The sequence below is a fragment of the Euleptes europaea genome, chromosome 13 (assembly GCF_029931775.1).
Source record: "Euleptes europaea isolate rEulEur1 chromosome 13, rEulEur1.hap1, whole genome shotgun sequence".
Lineage (NCBI taxonomy): Eukaryota > Metazoa > Chordata > Lepidosauria > Squamata > Sphaerodactylidae > Euleptes > Euleptes europaea.
This window is the reverse complement of record NC_079324.1, coordinates 61,587,403-61,611,353: the sequence shown is the minus strand read 5'-3', so window position 1 is coordinate 61,611,353 and position 23,951 is coordinate 61,587,403. Positions and strand designations below refer to the sequence as shown.

Below are 23,951 nucleotides of genomic sequence, written 5' to 3'. Positions count from 1 at the left end.
ATCTCCTGTTAAAGGGACTAGGCAGGTAGATGATGTGAAAGACCTCTGCCTGAGACCCTGGGGAGCCACTGCCGGTCTGTCTAGACAATACTGACTTTGATGGACCAAGGGTCTGATTCAGTATAAGGCAGCTTCATGTGTTTGTGTGTATTCTGTTTTGTCCCCTGTCAGTGTCTCTCTTTTGCAAAGGTGCCACAATAATCGGCTGTCCTCAAAGAAAGCTAACCCTTTGTAGGCTTCTCCCCTCTTTTGGAAAGAAGCTTGTGCTTCCATTCTATACATGCCATTTATTGAACACATGAAGCTGCCTTCTACTGAATCAGACCCTTGGTCCATCAAAGTCAGTATTGTCTACTCAGACTGGCAGCGGCTCTCCAGGGTCTCAGGCAGAGGTCTTTCACATCATCTACTTGCCTAGTCCCTTTAACTGGAGATGCCGGGGATTGAACCTAGGACCTTCTGCATGCCAAGCAGATGCTCTATCTCTGAGCCACAGCCCCTCCCCTTCTCAATCAAAATTGCAGGTTTCCCAAAGTTGGTGCAACTTAAGTGTAACAGGACAATGGGATTGTGCACCCACTTGGGCCTGCCTGCCCTGATCCAGCAAAGCCTGTCAGTGTTTCACGTGACACGTTAATGTTGCAGCAGACATGTGCCATGTGTGTAATGCAGTCAACACAAACTTTACCTCTCAAATCAGAGGGTGAAGAATTAATTTAGCAGGTAAAGATTGTGGCATCGTGCCTGCTTGGGTGGAAATGTCTCCATGCACATCTGATTTTGAAGGTACAGCAGATGTGTGTGACGGCATCCTACAACTCCATCTCATGTTTAAAAGTTGTACTAACCTGAGAAACTGTCTATCTGATCATAACTCTAGTTAACGTTCCCGTTCCAGAGATGCCTTATGCGTTCATTTGGCATGCTGGGGTGTGCATTTCTGGGCTGCCTTAAAACTCATAAAGCTTGTAAGCTTAATTGCTTTAAGGATTATGGCATTTGTTTAGCATAAAAAAGGAAGCTGGAAGCTCTTCAGCTTGGCTTTGTGTGTCAGTATACACATGATTTTATTTCAAGAAAAGAAATAGTTGTGCTGTTATCTTTAATCCACATTTCACACTAGCCTGCTTGACTTCACTTTTTTGTTTTTGTTTCCCTTCTCCCCATCCTTTGTTCCTTTAGTCCTTAACCTCTATGTTAGCTGCAGCCAGAAAAGAGATTGAACTAATGTCAGACGAGATGAGGGCTTTGATATCAGAGAAGGAGTCCCTGGCGCAGGAGGGCAATGCTTTAAAGTTAGAAAAAGGTTCCTTGTTATCAAAACTTGTAGAGTTGGAGTCCAAAGTTGGGTTGTTAAAACAAGATCAGGAAAAGCTTTGGACAGTGAACGAAGAACTTAACTTAGAGAACAAAAAAACCTCAAAGGAGAAACAAGAAGCCGAGAACAAAATTCAGCAGGAAAAGGCAAAGAATGACAAGCTGCTTTCTGAGAAAGGAAAGCTGCTCTTGGAAATCGAGGCAGCCCAAGATGATCTTCTGAAGATAACTAGAGAGAATGATGCTCTGCGCACTTCGAAAGCAACTCTTCTCCAGCAGGTGAATGAGCTTCAGACCCATAATAATTCCTTGGCGGAGGAGCATCAGAACCACATCAGCCAAAGGGAAGAGCTAGAAGACTGTCAGAGGAAGCTCCTGGAGGAAAATGCTGCCCTTCTCAAAGACAAAGATGATGTCATTGAGAAGCTGAAGAATTCTTATGGCGACATGGCCAGAGACCAAAAGGAGCTCCTCCAGGAAATCTCCACGCTGGCTGCCGAGAGGGATTCGCTGTTAGTGAAACACTTAAGTCTTGAAAACAAAGATGAGGCTTTGAAAAGGGAAGTGGACAGCTTGAGGCAGACTAGCCAGGATCTCCAGCTGGACAAGGAGGCCCTCTTGAAAAGCCAGGAAGAACTGCGTAGAAGCTTGGAGCAGGCTCTGAATGAAAAACAGAAACTTGGTGGGAAAGTGGAAGGCCTGCAGGCTGATCTGGAAGGGGCAAACAAAGCGCTTAAGAAGGTCACTAAAGACAATGCGCAGTTGCAGGCCTCTCATGCCAGTCTTTCGAAACTGCTGGAGGAGATTAAGACCAGCAGGGAGACAACAGACTCTGAGTGCATCCAGTTATTACAAGAGAAGGATGCCTTGGCTTCGTCCGAAAGGAGGCTTTTGGGCGAAAGAGAAGATCTTCTGAATGAAAACAAGGCGATTTCAGAAAAGCTGGATAAAATCTCAGAAGAGTCGGCCCTTGTTGAGAAAGCATTGAACGAGAAGCTAAACCAGGTGAGCACAGAGAAAGAACTAACGTATCAGAAATACACAAAGCTTAAAAAGCAGAACGAGAGTCTTGCCAAGGACAAGGCCACACTGGAGGCGAAATGCGCCGAGCTCCTGGCAGAAAAGCAGTCTGCCGCCAAAGCCCTGTGCGACTTGAAGAGGAAGCACGAATTGGACATCTCCGCCAAGCGAGTGCTGACCCAGGAGAAGGCCAAACTTCAGGGCAGTGTTGAAATTCTGAAGCGGGAGCTTGACCTGAAAATGGAAGAGAACCAAGAGTTGGTCAGCTACAAGTGTGAGCTGTCCTCCATCTTGAAAGAGACTCAGAGTGCCAAAACTGTGCTAGAAAATGAGTATTCTGCTCTGCTTCATGCGAAGCAGCTGCTGGCAGCCTCGTTTAAGAGCGGCTGTTCGGAGAAGGAGCTCTTGAACCAAGAGAATACCCGGCTGCAAGAAGAGAGCCAAAGGTTAAACAAAGAGTTCAAGAGAGTTCAGGACAGCCTAACCATCGAGCAGGAAGGTAGGAGGCTAGAGAAGGAGTCTTTTCTGGTGGAGAACACAAAGCTTCAGAACAGCGTCAGTTTCTTAGAGAGGGAGAAGGAACAGATGACGTTTAGGAACAGAGAGTTGCTGGCTGAGAGGGAACAACTGGAACAAAAGAGGTTAAAATCTGAATCCAAGCTAGAGGAAATCATGAAAGAAAAGGAGATCCTTAGTGTTGAAACAGATCAACTTGCATCCAGCATCGAAAAACTCAAGAGCGAGTTTGCAGCACTGACGAAATCAAAGGTGGAACTCCAGGAATTGCACAATGGTGTCTCTAAGATCCTAGAAGATCTCCGTTCCAGCCATGAAACCTCAGAACTGGAGCGCGCTAAGCTTATTCAGGAAAATGAGATTCTGCTTTCAGAGCAGAAGAATCTGGTCTCAGTAAAGGAGGAGATCTTGAAAGAGAAGGAAAAGTTTTCCAAAGACTACTGTAAACTGCACAAGGAAGTCACGCTCTTAGCACAGGCTAACAGTGAGGTGTCAGCCAGCCTCTTGGAGTTTCAGAACAAAAACCTGGAACTGCAGAAGGAAAAGGATGAGCTTGCCTTGAAACTGAAAGAAATCGAGAGTCTCCAGCCACTGGCGGTAACCCAGAGATCTGAGGTATCAAGCGCTGTTAAATCCGGTCCAATCCAGTTACTAACACCACACACTAACGTCCAGTTGTTTTACTGTCTGCACTTAATTTTGCATGATCTGGCACCTTACCTCAGTCTAAATACCCTCTTAATTATCTGTTTCTCACTGTATTTAATTAAGAGATTTTTTTTCTCCAAACACAGTTAAGTGCTGAAGCAGGGTGGGCAGGGTGGAAAATCGCATCCACTGTCAATGGCCTTGCAGTTTCTGAATGTGGCAAGATAATTTTTGAATTGTGAATAAAAAGGCAGGTTCCCAGATCCATAGGAGCCAGCACATAGGCAGAAAGATCGGAGCGGTCATAGATGTGGTCTTAATTGAAAATTTTAAAATGTACGCTTAATCCAAACATTGGCTGTTCAGCCTCTTAAGCTTATAATTATAATGGGGGGGGGGGGTGGAGGCAGCAGTTTCCAAGAAGAATGACTAGTAAAGTTAATGTAGCAGGGGATTTGGCAGTCTCTGCTGGATCTTTTTATTCCCAATGGGGTTTGCCTTCACCACCAACAGAGGACAGAATGGAATGTTGAGCGGTTCCATCATGGGCTTTATAAACCGTGCAGCTTTTTAATGGCACTTCTTCTAATTATTGCTTTACATTATCTCGGTGCAGCCTTTATATTTGTGGGGGGGGCCCTCAAACCTGTATGTTGCTGAAAGATTTCCATTCATTTTAACTTCAGTGTCATCGGCCAAATTCAAATGCTGGTAACTCAGCATTGCGAAACTAGAGCACAAAAGTCAAGTCTGTTGGTAGTGAAGAACTCTTGAAATTGTTACTACTAAAAGAGAGCAAAAAAGTAATCCCAAGAATGAAGTTAATTAAGGACACCTCATTTCGCGGTGGAAATGGCAATACCAGAGGATTGAAATTTAATTTCTGCTTGGAATAAAACGGTTGGGAGATTTAATTACACTTTGTGAAGCTTCTGAAAGCAGACAAATAGCCAATATCTGGTTTTTATTGAAACTGAGCACTGCCCCCTCCAAGAAAAGCAAGGAAAGCGGCCTGCAAGTAACCAATCCCTCCTTTAAAACACCCATGCTGCCATCCACACCTGCTAACTTAAACACAATCCCATTGCACTGAAGGACTATGGAGTCCATGAGTCATGGATCTTGGCAGCCAACGTCTGGTACAGTTCATCACTTGTCTTCATGTGACATTTTTTATCTTCTAGGCTGCACAACCAGCTGAAGGTGTTTTGCAGATGGTTGAGCAAGTGACCAAAGAGAAGGGTGACCTTCAGAAAGAGAAGATGGAGGCTGTGGCTTCACTGGAGGATTCCAAACGAGCCAACCAGAAACTGCAGAAGGAGGTAACCAAACTTTAAATATCAGTATCAGTAACTTTAAATATCTATATTGGGAAGGGGCTGTAGCTCAGTGGTAGAACCTCTGCTTGGCATGCAGAAGGCCCCAGGTTCAATCCCCAGCATCTCCAGTTAAAGGGACTAGGCAAGTAGGTGATGTGAAAGACCCCTGCCTGAGGCCCTGGAGAGCCGCTGCCGGTCTGAGTAGACAATACTGACTTCGATGGACCAAGGGTCTGATTCAGTAGAAGGCAGCTTCATGTGCTCATGTGAGTTGTGTAGAAAAAGCAAGCTTCACCTAAAATGAATCAATCATCCAATCTATATTGGTCAAATCTAGGTTGCGGATAGCTTTCTAGAAAGCATATCACTGTAGTGATTTCGAATGGGCTAGGGTTGCACATGATGTGCATGGTCAGAGCCTGAACTTTAAGTAACAGGTTGGGGTTAAAGGGATATCTCTCCCTTCCCCTGTTCTTTCTCCTCCCTGGCCCTTTGTCTAGTAGTGGCTGTAAATCGAATGTTTCAGTCCTCAAAAAAATGACTCAAGTTGCTATCTCCTGGGTCCAAGCACTATCTACTGTCAGCAGCAGCTCTCCAAGGACTGAGACTGGGGCCTTTCCAGTTTTGCTTCCAGACATCTTTCTAACTGAAGATGCCATGAATTGAATCTGGGACCTTATGGATACAAAGTATGTGCTCTATGCCGAAGGCCATCACAATCTATCATACAAAACATTAAAATAACATAAAATAACATTGAAATAACTTTAAAACAGTCTGACCCCAAGAAGCAAGTATTTAAATATGTTAGGTATGGCGCCTTGTAAAAAAAATGGCAAAAGAGACTTAAACGAGACAGGGGTCTGTCAAAGAATAATCCATCAGACTTGCTGGAGATCACGCAGAATTAAGGGACTTGATGTCCGTTCATGTCTATGACTTAGATCACTGGAAATTGAATTTTATAATCGCACGCCCCTGTAATTCTGCCAGCGTGGCCACAGATTATCTGTTACATAACAAAATGCATCTCTCCGTGCCTGTCAACGGATGAGGCTTACAAACTGATGCTTCTAAGATAGATTAAAACATAATAAATAAAGGCAGCGCAGTCATTTGGGGCTGGAACCGGCAGACCTTTTGGAACGATGGTATTCCCGGTCTTAAAAACTCAATACTCAGCTTACTTTCCACAGATCCAGGTACAGTACTGCGATACATTTGTCTATGGCAGCGCCATCGGTTTCTTTTTGCTGATCACTTCGGGGCCGGGGGAGGCTAGAGAGCCTGCGGCTTCTTATCCAGCATTTTTATGGTTACTTAGCTGGTTTGGGTGGATTTTATAGCTGTTTGTTTCACAAAGCTGGTGAATTTGTCTTTTGGAAGGCACAAAAGAGGGGAATCCCACTCAAAATGATTTGAAGGAAACTACAAGGTGTGTGGAGGCATTATTCCAACTTAGTAACCCTTCTTATAGCTTTATAATATAGAGATCCCTTCTTTAGGGGAATATATTTCCCTATCAAATGTATCTGGGTTGACAATGGATTCAAATGGGCCTCCTTCCTTTGGTTGCAAATGATCTCACGTGCAGCCCAGAATGCACTGGGACATCAACTGTTCCACTAGCTGGACACATTTTTCTGTGACCCTGCTGTTCTTGTTATCTCCTTTGCACAATATTTCAATATGCCAGCCATCCTGGCTTTTTCTCTCTCGCCACTGTTCTCTCTTGCCAAGTCCCATTTTTAACATTTAACATTGGCTAGTTCTGCTTAGTATTTGCAATCAGCTGAGTGTTAAGCAGCATTCAGGGGTTGGGAGTCTTCCGTGGCTGGGAAGTCTTAAGCCAAGAGTCGTCTTCTCCCCTCTTCTCTCTCAAGTTGGATACCCTTAAACAGAACAGTGTGAAGAACCGAGAGGAGCTTAACAAGTGGAAGGAGCTCCTGGATACAGAAGGGAAGAAAATGGAGGAGATGAGAAGAGAACTGTAAGTGTTTTCTTCCGTTGCTGCGCAGAAAAATACTCTGTTCAGATGAGAAGTGATTCAGATAAGGTACATTCGTAGGGGTGGAGGCAAGTTGAAAGAGATTTTTTCCCAGCTTCTAAGAGAGAAAAAAGCTGTAAAGTTTAAATCCGCCAGTTTTGCCTTTTGAAGCTGCGAAGGGGATATAGTCATAGAGGGATTTCCATATGAGGCCATGGGTTAGTTTGAATTGCAGGGCATTTTTCAAATTTGAAGCCATATGTGGTTCTGCCACCTGGTGGCACCAGTCCTTTTCTTTTTAAATAGGGGGTTACGTGCTTAAACCCCCCCCCCCATTTCAACCAGTTTCCTTTTTTCATCGCACTGCCTGTTACTAATCCTGATAATAGCATTACTGCTAATGCCTCACAGAAGTAACCACAGTGATTGAATTGGCATAGAGGCCAAAGTATGTGGAATGCTTAATGCTAATTTATGAAGAGATGTAGTTTGTGAGAAGAATTTCTGCTATTTAGTGATTTTTTTTAATTTCTGCATTAGCAGGAACAAATGTGTTGCTTTTACACTACAAGTTCTGGCAGGGTAAGCCAAATCTTGTTGTCTCTGTAGGCAAAACAGCCGGCTCTGTCACGTAGCACTGCATTCGTTCTAAAGACAGCTCATTTGTGCTATGCCATATTTTTCCTTTTTTTTAAAGAATGCCAAGCCTAGAATGCATTTGCATGAGAAATCTATTCTGCAGTTGTTGGTAGGGGTGGAATTTCATTCCCTGAGCATTTGAGCCAGCGTGGTGTAGTGGTTAAGAGCGGTGGTTTGAAGTGGTGGACTCTAATCTGAAGAACCGGGTTTGATTCCCCACTTCTCCATATGAGCTGTGAACGCTAATCTGGTGAACTGGGTTGGTTTCCCCACTCCTACACATGAAGCCAGCTGGGTGACCTTGGGCTAGTCACAGCTCTGTTAGAGCTCTCTCAGCCCTACCTATCTCACAGGGTGTCTGTTGTGGGGAGGGGAAGGGAAGGTGATTGTAAATTGGTTTGATTCTGCCTTAAGTGGCAGAGAAAGTCGGTATATAAAAACCAACTCTTCTTCCTCTTCCCCCTCTTCTTCCTATTCCTCTTCTTTCTCTTCTCTGGCAACATCAAGGGAAGGTCATAAATGCTACACTAGCTTCTAGTCCTCAAACAAGCAGAAGCAGCTTCTTTTGGATTTCAGAACAAATGTGATAATGCTGTGATCAGTCAGGTCAAATTGACTGTAGACATGTTGTAGAAATGGCTAGATGAGTTTTATGGGCTAGAAACTAAAGAAGGGAGGCTGCCTGTCTATTCTCTCACTCCATGAGACCTACTCCTGTGTGGTGTTCAGTTGGTTGACTTCTCGTTACTGACGGCAGACAAACCAAGGCAAAAGGTTGGTTCTGATCATCATTCTCCTGTCCCTCTTTGACACAGAGCAGACCCCTCTGCCCTAAGCGAGAGTTGGAGTCTTTCATTTCTCAATAGCAGTCGTTTATCACTTCTCAGAATGCCCAGTTAGCCCTGCAGCTGAGTTGGTTGGCTGTTTGTCATTCCGAAGTCGTCTTAAATCAGCATGATAAGAAATCAGAAACAAATCCAGGCAGCTGATTTGGGCAATAAGAGATGCATTTCTAGCCAGTGCTGATTCAGCGACTCTAGTAGAAGGTAGATGTTATTACAGAAGAAGACCTGTGGCTGCTTTCCTAGTGAAATAATGTTTCTCTCAGACTTCCTCTGTAAGCTGTAATTGGGGCACCCTCAGCTCTCAGGTGTATGTGTGGGCGTTGTGTGAGAGCAGCTGTCTCTACAAGCACATTGCAGTCATTTGAGTGGGCGGGAAAGATTAAGCAACTGCAGGCACCTTTTAAGCAATATACTGATCATAGCCAGCGCGTACTGCAACCTTACAACTCATTGTGCAAATGGACGGAGCAGTGGCTCCTCATCGGGAGACCAAGCAACAACAGCGGTTGGGCCTCTTCTCCTTAAGTCTTGCTGCAAGAGCATCTGAACCACATTTTTCTTCACTTTAAATAAGGTGCTGGCAGCAGATGGCTCATCAAGAAGCTAATTTATGACATCTTAGTGGCCCTACCCAAATCGAGAACACTGAGATAAACTGAAGGGAGTCGAGCAAAAAATTTTAATTGCATTTCTGCCTTAACGGTCAGTGTTGAGGATGGAAGCGTATGAGCGAGAGAGACTGAACCTGTGCAGAACGTGGCCACCGTGTAATCTCAGAATCATGTCTGGAAATTAATAATTATCAACCCGTAAATTAGGACATATATTAATGCAATTTTAGAATGATTTGAAGCTTACCAATTCTGTCCAGTTCCGAAGGAAATCTCTGTGTGTCTTCAATGTGCAATTTGAATATTTGGTAAAATCCAGGCTGATTAAGGGTTCTGTGTCATTTTGGTTGATTCTAATAAAAGGTGTTAATGTGGATTGCTTTTTGGTTTTGGACCAGCACAGCTGTAATCCACATTTGTCCATTTATAAGAGAACTTCATGATTGGTTATTGAATTCTCAGTAGAGCTCGAAAGGGCTGTTGCATGCTGTGCAGTATGAGGTTATCTCAGTTTTTCAGCCACATGAACATATGAAGCTGCCTTATACTGAATCAGACCCTTGGTCCATCAAAGTCAGTATTGACTACTCAGACTGGCAGCAGCTCTCCAGGGTCTCAGGGAGAGGTCTTTCATATCTCCTAGTTGCCTAGTCCCTTTAACTGGAGATGCCGGGGATTGAACCTAGGACCTTCTGCATGCCAAGCAGATGCTCTACCACTGAGTCACAGCCCCTCCCCAAGAGGATAGGTGCTATTATAAACACATGAAGCTGCCTTATACTGAATCAGACCCTTGGTCCATCGAAGTCAGTATTGTCTACTCAGACTGGCAGCAGCTCAACAGGGTCTCAGGCAGAGGTCTTTCACATCTCCTTCTTGCCTGGTCCCTTTAACTGGAGATGCCGGGGATTGAATCTGGGACCTTCTGCATGCCAAGCAGATGCTCTACCACTGAGCCACAGCCCCTCCCCAAGAGAAGCCAGGATGCTTACAGGGTGGCATTAGGCTGGTTACCCTCTCACAGCCTAACCAACCTCACAGGGGCATTGCAAAGACAAAAATGGAGGGGGGAGGGGCAGAAGGAGAAGCCTGCACGCCACCCTGAACTCCCTGGAGGAAGGGCAGGATGATATGTATAGATAGAAGTCTGTAGGAGTCTCACCTACCTCACAAAGTGTCTTTTGTGGGGAGGGGAAGGGGAAGTATTTGTAAGCCGGTTTGATTCTCCTTAAAAGGTAGAAAAAGTCGGCATATAAAAACCAACTCCTCTTCTTTTAGTAGTTAGGGGCCGTTACTGCACTAGGTATTCCCAGCGATGTTTGAAGAGTTTGGAGATGTTGTAAAAAAATCTGTTCGCACTTTCAATGTTTTTCCACCAATTTATTAACAGTTTGAAATTGTTGTAAAAAATGGTGTTCACACTTACTTTGGCCCCTTCAGCTGTGAAGACGTCTTCCAACAGTTTATTGGCCATGGTATCCAAAAACCCTTTACAAGCGGTGTATTGGTTCCGTTTAAGTGACGTCACCCGCGAGTCTGGTGAGAAGCCCTCCGCCCCCCCCCCAGCCCAGCCAGCCACCCTTCTCTGGGGTTCTTCTCGGCGCGGCGGCAGGACCCGCGAGTCCGGCAAGAAGCCCCCCTGCCCCCCCTCCATGCAACATTTCGGAAATCCTATACAGTGCTGGAGTAGAAGAGTGCAGTAGGGAACACATCGGAAACTATTTATTATATAACGTTGTCCAACTTTAAAAAATGCCCTAGAAGGCTGAGTGCGATAACCCCCAGGGTTGGGTGGCTGAGTGCTTACACAACCGTTGGATGTGGATCACAGAGTGGATTGTGTGCCTGCTGGCAAAGTGCTGGTTCCTGTGGTTTTCCTCTCTAGCCATTCAGCGTTGGGGAACCAATGGTACACAGGTGGTGCAGCACTATGCAGAATGAGGACTCTCCCCCCCCCCACAGCACTTGCAGAGAGCAAGTTGCCAGGTTCTGCATCTTATCCGCAAAGTTGCCAGATGGTTCAGTAACATCTGTCAGACTGCAGAACTTCCAGCTCTTCTGGTTTCTTCTAGACCACCTGCTACATTTCGCCAAGTAATGATAGAAGCGATAAGCAAAGAGGAATACTGGGAGGGAGACCCTCAACCACCTTGGTGTGGTGGTGAGATTAGGATCAGGAAACACAGGTTCGAATCTCCACTCTGCCGTGGAAGCTCACAGGGTGGCCTTGGACCAGTCATATACTCTCGTCCTAATCTACCTCACAGGGTTGTTAGGATAAATTGATCGAGAATTGTGTGAACCACTTTGGGTCCCCATTGGTGAAGAAAGCGGGGTGTACATAAGGGCATCAGTCTTTTGGAAACAGGTTGTAAAAATTATGTCGATTGGGTTGAGGAAACAAATTCCATTTAAGTTAGAAACCTTGTTGTTGAACTATCTTCCTGATATTCCAAGAGATCGACGGATAGTTGCGTGACATATGATAACTGCACCAAGAATGGTCTTTGCTAAGCAGTGGAACCCGAAAACCTCCCCTAAGATTCACGATTGGATATCAAAAACAAATGAGGTCTCTATTTTAGTGAAGCTAACCGCTTACCAAAAAAAGAATGATATTAATAGTGTATACCTTTTATGGACAAGAATGATTCAGAGAATGGAAATGTCCATTATATGATAAGATATAGTTTTGGTTAAGTGAGAAGGGGTTACTGAAGTAGAGTTGTAAAGCATTTTGCGTGACTTTATGTGATTATGGGACTATTTTTAGTTTATGTATATATTTATTGTTGACTGTCCATTTTTATTAATAAGAAAAAAGAAAGAAAGTGGGGTGTAAATGAAGTAAATAAATAACATCTGGTTGTTGAAGGTCACAGAAAATCCACCAAGGGTTAAAATTCAGACTTAAAGCACCAACCGTTTGCTCAAGCAGCAACAAACCAAGCTGCAACAAACCAGACTTGGTGGGTCACCTACTACAGAGCTGGGATGTTCAGACAGCTCCAGAGCCAGGTGAGCGGAGTGGCCTTTGCAGCACTGCGGGGGCCAGTCTGCTCAGTTTGCTTTTGCCTACCCGTGGCCCTCCAAGGCAGCAGCCCCCTAAGAACGCTCTGGGTCAATTAGAAGACTGGCTCAGTCTCCTCCTGGCCTGATCCCATTTGATCCCTCTTGGGCACTTCAACTTGGCCTCAATCCAAAGTGCCCCCCCACACACACACACACCACATGTAGAAACTAGTTGTGAAAGCATCTATTTCAGATTACAAGAACTGGTGAGGGGGAAACCGGCACCTGCGTCCCTTCGAATCTAATCATCTGTAATAAGTGCAATTATTTTTAACCCAGTTCACTTGCAGTTCTTAATGGTGTTTGAGGGCTTGTTGGGAGGAGTCTAAAAAGGCATAGAAGTACGCTTACAGAAAATAGAAGCAATGGCATGGGAACACCCTCTGATCTGTTTTTGAAGATCAATGCTGTAGGGGGGTGGTATTGGGGCTGGGGCTTGTCGCCTTATTAAAGATCTCATTAAGCGTATGACGTACTTCTTTTTTTGCGAGCTGCAAAGCTGATTCTCTCTCGTGGGTTTTTTCCCCCTTGCCCTTCTTGTTCCTATGGTAACCATGCACTCCCTGTCCTTGCAGAGAAGCACTGAAGCTGGCAGAGGCTGAGAAGTCCCAGCAGCTTGCAGCATTGCAAGAAGGGAACGTTAAACTTGCTGGGGAGTTGGGCAAAGGTGAAGTCACGGGTCATCAGAAGGTACGTCCTTTTGGTTTTCTGGAGGGGGCTTTGCTCTGTGTTTGTGTGTATGTAGGTGAGGGCGGGGGTACACCTTCCCTGATGAAATTCTAGGAGATTAGCTGTCATTAGAAGCAAGAAGATAACAAGATCCGAGCCACCTTTTAAAGACGAGCCAGCTTTATTGTGGCATAAACCCTGGGGGGCGACTGTCCCTCACCCATGGAAGTCACGCAAAATCAGTTCCTCTTCAGGCTATTACTGTAGCAATTTATTTCCTTCGGTTGGAGATTATTTTGATATCGTCTGTAAGAGCACCTGAACTGAGAGGAGAGTTGCATAACCCATCACGAATGCTCAGCAGAATAGAGCTGGGTGGAAAACGGTGCAAGCTGTTACTGACAGAAAGCCTGCAAGCACGGAATTCAGAGGGTGGCCAGCCTTGGTCAGTATTTTTAATTTCTCGAATCATTGTTTTTCTGACACACACCTCTGTAGTGAGATTGTGCAGCGTTTTTGTTTTTTTAAAATGCTAATCTGTACAAGGAATGTTCAAAGGAGGAGAGTAAGGGAAAGTGTATTTTCCAACATTGGGAAATTGAAGCTGTGTGTTCTGAGCAAGTGACAGTTTTGCACAGTAATATATGTAAATTAGTCTTGTTGCACTTGTGAGATTTATAAAGCCGGCCAGGTGTGTGGTCTTTCAGAGGCTGCCTAACAGGATTACCAGTATTAGCTTGCAAGTGTCTGTACAGAATACATTGCCATGACAGGCACAGATCTGCTGTGGACGTCTTGGGCAAAACCCTGCCAAAATGAGCCAGAACTGCTCGACATTCAGCTTTCTGCTGAGGAAACTCTGGCCGGATTAAAAGGATCCACTCAGGGGCTCAGCATTTGTTCACTACATTGGGGCGTCTTGCAGTTAAGTTGTAAGGCTGCGATGCTATACTTTTTAACCTGGGAGTACTGTAGTCCAAGCTCTGCTCATGACCTGAGTTCGATCCCAACAGGAGTCGGTTTCAGGTAGCTGGCTCAAGGTTGACTCAGCCTTCCATCCTTCTGAGGTCGGTAAAATGAGTACCCGGCTTGCTGGGGGTAAAGGGAAGATGACTGGGGAAGGCAAACTACCCCATAAACATAGTCTTCCTAGTAAATGTTGGGATGTGATGTCACCCCATGGATCAGGAATGACCCAGTGCTTGCACAGGGAGACTACCTTTACCTTTTTAGGCCCAATTTAGTAAGACGTGATTGACTTCTGACTTCTGCATACGCTTGCGTTGCAGGTCAAGAATCTAAGGAAAACAGCAATGTCAACCTGTGCTGTAGAATGGCCCCACTGTTTAATAGAGTTACTTATTGTTTTTAACCATCTTTCACCTTATATAGCCTTCAAGGCATCTTACAAAATCCATGAGAAATAATGCAACAGAGCGCAGTATGCATGTACAGAAGACTAAATACCGAGCTCCCTTTCAGGTCCTCTGCCCATGTGATGGCCCCAAAGGAACTCTTCTCTTTGATTCTGCCCCTTCAGAGAGAACCTTCCCTTTGGGGCAGCCAGATGTTGTCAGTCTCTTCAAGGGCAGGACATCTTTCCCTGTGCTGCTGGCACTCCACTGAAGCTGAGCGGCAGCAGCCCAAGGGGGGGGGGGTGCTTCAGAATCTTCTTCCTAGTGCTCAAGGTCTTCCCACCACCACGATTTTGGCTGTTATTCACACAGTCCGTCTTTACTGTTCTCATAGTCATGATTAAGCAGAGGCTGGATGGCCATCTGTCGGGAGTGCTTTGATTGTGGGATCCTGCATGGCAGGGGGAAGGTTGGGGTCACTGGGCATGTCGGTGGGGAGGTAGTTGTTAATTTCCTGCATTGTGCAGGGAGTTGGACTATATGACCCTGGTGGTCCCTTCCAACTCTATGATTCTGTGCAAAGGGGAAGGAACCCAAATTCTGCAGACAAGCCAAACATCTGCGTACACTTGCTTAATATACACAAAATTTGGCCTCCATTTATAACGTGTTGAAAATAATTTGGTAGGGGGTGGCAAGGAAGTGGTAGGAGAACGAGAAGTCGGGAAGAGAACAGTGTCTCCTTGAGGCTTTTCTTTGCAAAGATGAGCTCTAAGAACTTGAAAGGTGTATTTGTTTACGTTGATATTTTTCTCAGGATGCCAGATTTTTCTCAAGAGAGCAGATAATTCTTGTGCTGCAATTTAGACATCAGCAGCGTCTCTGTCACTCCACTTTTAAGATCACTTTAGTGGGGAAGTTCTATCAGCCATTGCTGTTAAGTAAAGAAGAAACGAGGCACCCAGGGGTTATGTCTCTACCTCTGAACAGCCATTCTTGCCCTTTGTCTCTTTGGGGAACCAGCAGGAGACAAATTAGTTGAAACTAAAATTGTTTGCAAAGTTTACTGCATGTTCTGACTTCATACTTAGGCTTGTACCAACAGAGGGCTTTGGGGCTTTGAGTTTACTGGTTTTTAAATGGCATTTTAATTTGATTTGGAAGAGGCTTAGGATGTTAGAAAAGGAAAGGTAACCTCATAATGAGTGCCTATATAAGGCAGGTGGATTAGCATCCCTGCAAGGACAAGCTGCCTACGGAGCTGTTCAAAAAGAAGACCCCCGTAGAGTCATCAACATGGGGAAGTGTCAGCGAGGATGGTCCAAGCGGGGGCAGGCTGAATGGATTCAATAAAATACCACACAGCACAGCCGGCCAGGAACATCTCCTGTTCATTCCCCGTTGAAATGAAATGGAGCTGCACAGCAATTCCCTTGCACGGCTCTCATTTATTTCAGAGTTCCCAGGGAGTTGTCCCCATTACACAGTCATTAAAAAAACCCGTTAACTTTGGTATAGCACTTTTGAATGCGTGTAATGCATTTATGCTGGGTGGCAATAGTAAGCAATAAAGAAGGGGGCAGTAGGGAGGGATGGGAATGGGAGAGAGGCCCAAGGGCTTTTGAAAGCCAACGAGGCCTAGAGCTGGGAATTCACCGGTACAAATGTCGCTAAAATTATTGCAGAAGAACGCAACTCCCCATTTTGTCCGGATCAAGTAGACTCCCTAGCCCACATTGTTTTATCATGTCCATAAAACATTACTGCATGAAATAAATATATCACTCCTTGGATAAAACAGCTAATGACACTTTCTGAGAAGCAGATACTGCGTTGTCTGCTGTCAGGTAGATCAGTCAATTGCGTGAGTGATGGGGCAACTTTTCTCTTTATAGTGTCAAGGAAAAATTAAATTTCATTTCCCCCTTTTTAAAGTGTGAAGTGGTAGATGAATAGCCAATGGGTGTTAAATCTACAGAAAAGATTTAAATGTCACTACAGCCATGAACTTGATAGCAGCCTTAGACAAGCTGTGTTTCAGATCCACACCACCCATTCGCACTCCGGAGTTTATTACGCTGACCCACCTTAGAGAGTTATCATACAGGTTGGCGAGCAAGTATCATTTCCCCCAGAAAGCAGACGAGGGATGCCTGAGGCCAATTTGTGGTGTTCTCGGTTGGGGTGAGGCTAGAACTGGGGACTTCCTTGCTCTGATGAGAAGGAGAAAAAGAGTTGGTTTTTATATGCCGACTTTCTCTACCACTTAAGGGAGAATCAAACTGGCTTACAATCACCTTACCTTCTCTGTGAGGTAGGTGGGCCTGAGAGAGCTCTAAGAGAGCTGTGACTAGCCCAAGGTCACCCAGCTGACTTCATGTGGAGGAGTGGGGAAACCAACCCAGTTCACCAGATTAGCCTCGGCCGCTCATGTGAAGGAGTGGGGAATCAAACCCGGTTCTCCAGATTAGAGTCCACCGCTCCAAATCACTGCTCTTAACCACTACACCACGCTGGCTCTCCTCTGCTTCTCCCCCCTTGGCCCCCTCCTGTTGTCATTCCTTTCTGTGTCTCCCCTGCTTTTGACAGTTGCCAGCACCCCAAGTTTTTTGTGCATGCTTGACCAATATCAGTAGGCATTACAGCTGGAACTGGGGTGTCAGCATGGGGGAAGCGACCTCCCCCCCCCGATATTGGCCTGCCCCAAATATGAGTGATGCTTCTATAAGATGTTGGGTTTTCTGAGGCTCCTTGGATGAGATCTGTCATGATGGACAAGCTGCTCAAAAGAGTTTGCTGTTATCCCTGTATATCCACAATGTGCAGTTGCAGGGGTGTGGGGAGTGTGTTCACCCACAAAGCTGCCTTATACTGAATCAGACCCGTGGTCAGTGTCATCTACCCAGACTGGCAGCGGCTCTCCAAGGACTCAGGTTAGAGGTCTTCTACATCACCTGCTGCCTGGTCCTTTTAACTGGAGATGCCAGGGATTGAACCTGGGACCTTCTTCGTGCAAAGCGGAGGTTCTGAGAGCCAAAGCCCCTGCAGAGAACCACGTTCTTGGGCATGGTTCACACAAAAACATGATCAGCACCCTTCATTCCATAGCACGGAGAAGCCCGTGTGAAAAGTCGAGAAGGGTGAAAACCTTCTCTAAAACTAAAACATTAGTTAAGCATAGGGCAGGGCCTGCAAAATATTCAGCGGGACTGAGTACATTTTTCTTCAGGGCAAGTTATAAAATGCCTGCCAAAACATACTCTAATTTTCCGCCTTTTAGAGTTTTCTGCCTTCTAAGATGAGTGTGATGAGTTTTCAGCATGTGTTGTAGGTATTTTTGAACGGTCACTATGGTAACCATATAAATTTTGGCCAGTGTCTGTCAGATTCTCTAACCGATGCATGATACATTTTGCAACTTTAATGACTACCGTTTCATGAATGATTAATGCTGACATCTAAAGGTTAAAGCAGTTTTCCCCTCATAGAGTTAGCAAAGGGAAGGGGGGATAATCTGCATTTCTCCACAAATAATTAGGTGCTTTGTAATTAGTTAAAGGACTTCCAGTCAGATAATGTACTTGGCATGGGGACACATTCTTGCTTGTAGTATTTCGAATTTGGGTTCCATTCTTCAAATACTTCAAAATTAGACATTAGTTTTTAGAAAGTTTTCAAAGCTCTAACTCTTTCTTTTAAGATCTAAAGGAATTTTGTGCTTATATATTAAGAAGATAATTGTGAAATCAGTTCCTCTGTTCAGCAAAGTTGCTTCTCGTGGCTTCATTCAGAACTAGTCAGATAAGTAGACAAAAGTTTGATCTTGTAGTTCTCAAGGGTGAAGCCCAACATTTCCTGTTTCTCTCCTTAAGTTCCCAGGACCAGAATCTCTTGAAAAAACTTGCAGATATGTACTTCTGCACCATAATGCTTGCATAAGATGGGAAAGGTCTTTCTATTTGGGGTATTTCATTGAAAACAGTTTCTCCGGATGGTGGGAGCAGGTGCAGATTTTGTGACTCAATTCATGTCGTAAGTTGGGTTACCTTATTTCACTGTTTCAGAAAACCTGTATCTCTCTTAAGAGAACTTGCTGTGGTTCCATTATGACTCCACCTAGTAACGAAGATTTGGTGAGGAATGATTGTACGTAGTCTGAAATGCTGTATATGTGAGAGAGTCTCCTACTCCCATCTGCCCTAAACGGTGCCTCATGTGTAGGGCTTTGTATGGATTTTTGCACACTGCGTTGTAGAGCTATGAGGAGCTCCTGAGTTGCGTTAGGTGTTCTTTGCAGGCTGTCTGTGAAAATCTGCAAAGACACATCATGGAGGAAGGAGAACAGCAGAGTCCATAGCAAAGGACTGTGCTCAAAAAAAAAGCCAGGGGAGGGGCTGTGGCTCAGTGGTAGAGCCTCTGCTTGGCATGCAGAATGTCCCAGGTTCAATCCCTGGCATCTCCAGTTAAAGGGACTAGGCAAGTAGGTGATGTGAAAGACCTGAGACCCTCTGCCGGTCTGAGTAGACAATACTGACTGAGTAGACAATACTGGCTGAACCAAGGGTCTGATTCAGTATAAGGCAGCTTCATGTGTTCACTCATCACATGAAAAAGACTGGTGGATCCAAGTGAGTGTGTGTCTTAAGCTCTGTCAAGTTGCTTCTAACTTATGGCGGCCCTATGAATTAATGACCCCCAAAACATCCTATTGTTAACAGCCTTGCTCAGGTCTTTCAGACTGAGGGTCGTGGCTTTCCATCTCATGTCGATCCATCTCATGTTGGGTCTTCCTCTTTTCCCACTTTTCCTAGCATTATTGTCTTTTCCAGTGACTCTTACCTTCTCATGATGTAACCAAAGTACGATAGCCTCAGTTTAGTCACTTTAGCTTCTAGGGAGAGTTCAGGCTTAATTTTGATCTAGGACTCACTGATTTGGGTCCAAGAAGCGAGCGCTGGGCAAAAATGTGCATCACTTGTAGAAGGAATGGACTTGACTTTAAAGTCCCTGAAACTTTTGAGCAAATCCCAGAAGCATGAAGGAAGAAAATGGTGTGGCACGATTTTGTTTCCTTCTGGTTTGAGCTGTGTTTCAACTCTTAGCTTTCAGCATTCTAGGGCTTGATGATGGAGCGATTTCTCTTGTCTCTGCACAAGCCTCGAAATTAACAGCAATAAAAAGTGTAGCCTGCTTGTGCGGGGGAGGCAGATGAGCTGTCCTCAGAAGCTGGGGGTGTGCTCTGTACTGTTACCAAAATAGCTATTTTTTACTCCTGGCACATTCTCCGCACAATACGGCAGCTGTTCTAGGACAGATCTCTTGCGGATTGCAGTCGCTTTTTAAAAAACGTTCAAGTGGCCACAACCCTTTAGGGCCAGAGTACCAAAACCCATGGAAGAGCCTGGGGGGTGATGGCTGGCTAGGCACCTTCTAGAAAGGGCAGGGTGGCTGGCTGGCTGTTGGGATGTACAGATTAGGGGGCAGAGAAGAGTCTCTGCCAAGTCAGCACTCAGCATGCGAGCTCTATGAGAAAGGGCTGTCGGGCGGCATTCAGACATCGGAGTAGATTGTGACCTATAAACTGTGCTTTGATCAAAACCCCGTTAGTTGTGACATTCGTACCAAGTGTGGTTTGTTGTGGCATCTGCCTTCACAAGCTACAGCTTGTGGCATAGCACTCACCACCTCCACCTGGCCAAAGAGATGGTAGAATAATAGAATCATAGAGTTGGAAGGGGCCACCAGGGTCATCTAGTCCAACCCCCTGCACAATGCAGGAAACTCACAACTACCCCACACACACACCCAGTGACCCCTACTCCATGCCTCGAAGATGGCCAAGATGCCCTCCCTCTCATGAACTGCCCAAGGCCATAGAATCAGCATTGCTGACAGATGGCCATCTAGACTCTGCTTAAAAACCTCCAGGGAAGGAGCACTTACCACCTCTCGAGGAAGTCTGTTCCACTGAGGAACCACTGTAACTTAGAATAACTGGTAGTACAGGGAGGGTATCCTTCTTTGCTGGGAGGGGCAAAGGAGCAGACACCCCGGAATGAATGACTTATGCCTATACAACTGTGGTTTGTTGTGGGGTCTGAATGTAGCCGTGTGTGAGTGAGACAGACAGACACTGGGATCACATGCCTGTGGGAAATAACTGATATCTGTTAACAACTCTAAGATGGATCCTTTTTGTTCCCCTTTGTATTTCCAGGAACAAATTCCTTTTTTTTCTGTGGAAGATGGACAGATTGTGAAGGATAGCAAAATGTTAGACATAGAACACAATCTCTTTTATGCTTAAAATGCTTGGTAAATACCATATTTTGTTTTCTGTTTTTGTCTTTTAGCTGGACGAAGAGAGATCTGTCCTCAATAACCAGTTGTTAGAGATGAAAAAGAGGTAACTTGTGAGTGTGTTTGTTTGTGTGTGGGTGGGTGCATGCGTGTGTGCAGATCGCTAGAAGAATGGGATAAAGTTAAAAGTGTAGTGAAAGTTTTATTCCCTCTATCCTTTATGATGGAAGTGCCCTAGGATTGCTCAATTCCACTGTTTAATATGTCTGTGCATGTGAATTACTAAATACATGCATACAGTTGCATCTTTCTCATCACTAAAAATGACGTACAAATGCTTGATTTTTTTGAAGAAGCATTTAATGTCGTTTAACCTAGCACATGCCATGTCAGTTAAATATTTCCTTCTCTGTTCTCTGCATTTCAACACCCAGGATAATTCAGTGCCATTTTTAGTGCCCTGTGGAATATTTATTATATTACTTGCACATGATCTGACACAAATGCAAAGCCCTCCTGCAGATCAGCTTCAAAATTCCTTCCATAGTATGGTTGCCAAAATACTGCTAAGAGGTCATTGCTTGGCCTGAGAAAGAGGCATCTTCAAGTTAACTTTTTGACAATGCCAGCTAGTTTACAAAGAAGGCACCCTGGGAAAATGGGCCACCTTCACCTAATGCCTATTCATGCAACGCTTTGACTCATTAGTTGACCCTATTTTGAGATACCGTAAAATTATTCTGGGTTAATTATGGCTTCCTTTTTCAGTCTGTGCTACCCAGTTAACACTCCCAGAATCCAGCAGTTACACTATCAGCACTTAGTATGCTAATAGGAAAGGTAGCAAATTAGTTTACGTGGAAGCCTGAATGAATTATCTCTCTGAAACACTCTTACAGTTTACCTGTAGAGAATTGTGATGCTTTTTTATTCGGACATGACATTAGAAGCATAACAAATCAAGAAGTTAAACTAATCAGCGCGCTGAAGCAGCCAAAAGCTGGTTCAAGAAATATCAAGAGGATTTCTTTCTAACCTCTTTATTTCTTTGTTGATCTGGGGGACAGGAGTACAAAAGACAAGATGTCACAGGCAACTGGGGTAACCAGACTTTCAGCTCCAAGTCATTTTCCTATTCACCAGAACAAATTTTCTTTTCCCTACCAGAAAATGGGAGTGTGTGAATTGTCAAAGTGGTGTGGTGTTAGATACTTAAGGTTCTATAGTTAAAGAAGGGCACGGTGTTACTTCAGTTCATTAGACCCATTGTGGATTTGCTAATTGTCTGACTGTCTCTGAGCTTGCGCTATTTCCTCAATACTCATTTCACTCCTCTCTCTTCCCTTTCCTACCCTGGCTTCCTTTGCTATATCTGTGTGTCTTTAATGGTAAGACTAAAGAAAGTCTATCCACGTTACAATAAATAACTTTTTCCTCCAGTAAAGTTGTACATATTTTTGGCTGCCTTTCGTTCCCTCCGTGTCTTGCTTTCTTTTTGGTTTGGTTTTGTAAAATACTCAGCAGTATTAAGTCTTTTATTTTATTTTTATTTTTACAACAACAACAACAGAATTCACTTCAGTGCAAATTTAGTTCTTCCTTTACTGTATTTTGCATTTCTCTTCCATGTTTCTAACATGTGGTTCTTGTTATCTTGCATTTTTAAAGCTTGCCCAGTATCACTTTAAGGTATTTGCTTCATTATTGGAATTTCTTGTTTTGTTTTTCTGTGGCAAGGGAAGAATCTGGGTGATGATTGTAGCAGGGGGGTTATCTGTGTGGTCTGGACAGATTGATCAACAACTGCCCTGTGCACAATCCACCAGAAAGGTCTCTAGACGTGCACAAGAACGTGAATCTACCCAGTTCAATGGGTCTTCTGCAGGAAACATTTCTGGTGGGTCGCAGTCTGCATACTGTACAAAATTTGGAATTACTATCCAAACCAGACATGACCCTGACCCCTCGGTACAAAAATGAAACCATTGTTAAATTGGTGGGGATCTCTGATCCATGAAATTGCATTTCAAGTTCTGAGTAACTACGCTCCCATCTTGTAAGAGGGCTGTTGAGTTTTCTTGGCGTGATTGATCTTGCAGATTGCAGGAGGATGTATATGTATCTATATGTCTTCTGATATAACTAACCCCAGTGCTAACCACATCGTTTAGACTTCAAGATCTATAGCAGTAGAGGCTACCCAGGGCATTTTGGTGCCTAAAGTAGAACAACTAAATGGATTTTTCCCATGGTAGTTAAAATGTAATAAACCTCAATTGACAAATGTGCTATCTTAAAATGTTACCTTGCTGTCTCACTTTGCCTGAAGTTAGGGCCGGTCCTGAATTCCTGTCATGAAAGGCAGTTGAAACATTAGTTTTTGGTATTTTTTTCCCACAAGGGTTTGTGCTCTAAGAACCTTACTTACCCTTGGTGGTATGTTCAGAGGTATTAACTGGGAGGGACTTTTCAGAGTCAAAAAGGTGAAGATGGAAGGGATCTTTGAAATGTGCGTTGTTGACTGCTGCTGTTCCCAGTTTGCAGAAGAGCATGGAAGTGTGTCCTGCCAGTTGCAGAGCCCATATGATAAGCAGCGATCACATCCAAAGCTGTGTGTATGACTTGTGTCCATGGACTTACCACATAAGTACAATCTTTCTCCATTTGGAGCACAGATTGGCAAGTTTTCTAGTTCTCACAGCTGTAGAGAGAAACTTATAAACTTCTCCATGTCCTTATCCTCTGTTTCTTAAATAATGTGAATCTGGGGCATGGATCCCCAGTCAGATGTGTGCAGAATGCATACGCACACACTCACTCCCCCCAAGTATACCCACTTTTATTCCACCAAGCCTGCTGTGGCTTGATACCCCCCTCCTCCTTGCCCAGGTGGCCTCTGCTCTCTGGCAGTCCGCACAGAGTCTTGCTTAACAGCCGAAGGTCAGCCCTTTAAATTGAGGGGATTTCTTTCATGCGCTTAAGCAGTCTGCAGACCCAGAGCTGGGGCTTAAATGCCACTGAACTCCTCTAGAACAAAAGCAGCATTTGTGATATTCAGAGAAGCCGCTGTGGCCAGCTTGCGTTTTTTTCCTCTTAACTCTTTCACTGTTGTTGTTTTTTTAAGACAAATCTGACCCAGCTGTCATGTGTGCCTCTGTGTCTGTACATCCCAGATTCTCCTCTCGCTGCTTCCATTCCTAAAAATATACATCTGCATAGCTTTGAAAGGGCTTCTGTGCTGTATTGCCACTGTTGCTTGTTTTTGCCTTTTTTTCCCCCCTGGGCTACTGCAAGGATCAAACTGTGTTTCATACGCTGGCTATCGTGGTTCTCACTAACTGCAGGTTTCCTATCTTCAGTGCGGCCCAACGTTTATCCCTTCCTGAGTTTGCATTGTGTTATGTCTGGACTTGCATGACCTACTCTCTCTCACTGGCCCCCTCCTGCTTCTTGGGCGATGACCATTCTGTTTGTCCATTAAGCTGGGGGCATCGTTCATAGCTGCATGCAGGACGAGGCTTAGTCCCCAGCTTCTCCGGTTAAAGGATCTCGGATTTCTCTGCCTAAGTCCTTGAGGGTGCAGTGCTGAGCCAGAGGGACCAATGGTCTGACTCAAGAGCGACACCTTCATATGATCATATAAATTTTAATTT

The 23,951-nt window shown here is 44.6% G+C and overlaps 1 protein-coding gene across 1 annotated transcript in view; it reads left to right on the top strand.

Annotated features, from left to right (window-relative positions):
* Nucleotides 1-23,951, top strand: part of CLIP1 (CAP-Gly domain containing linker protein 1) — a 73,889-nt gene that overhangs the window by 39,773 nt on the left and 10,165 nt on the right. The window contains exons 17-22 of the mRNA XM_056859767.1: nt 1,183-3,468; nt 4,686-4,823; nt 6,704-6,810; nt 12,550-12,664; nt 20,352-20,404; nt 21,967-21,987. Coding sequence (XP_056715745.1) covers nt 1,183-3,468; nt 4,686-4,823; nt 6,704-6,810; nt 12,550-12,664; nt 20,352-20,404; nt 21,967-21,987 — 2,720 coding nt within the window. The remainder of the gene's footprint in view (nt 1-1,182; nt 3,469-4,685; nt 4,824-6,703; nt 6,811-12,549; nt 12,665-20,351; nt 20,405-21,966; nt 21,988-23,951) is intronic.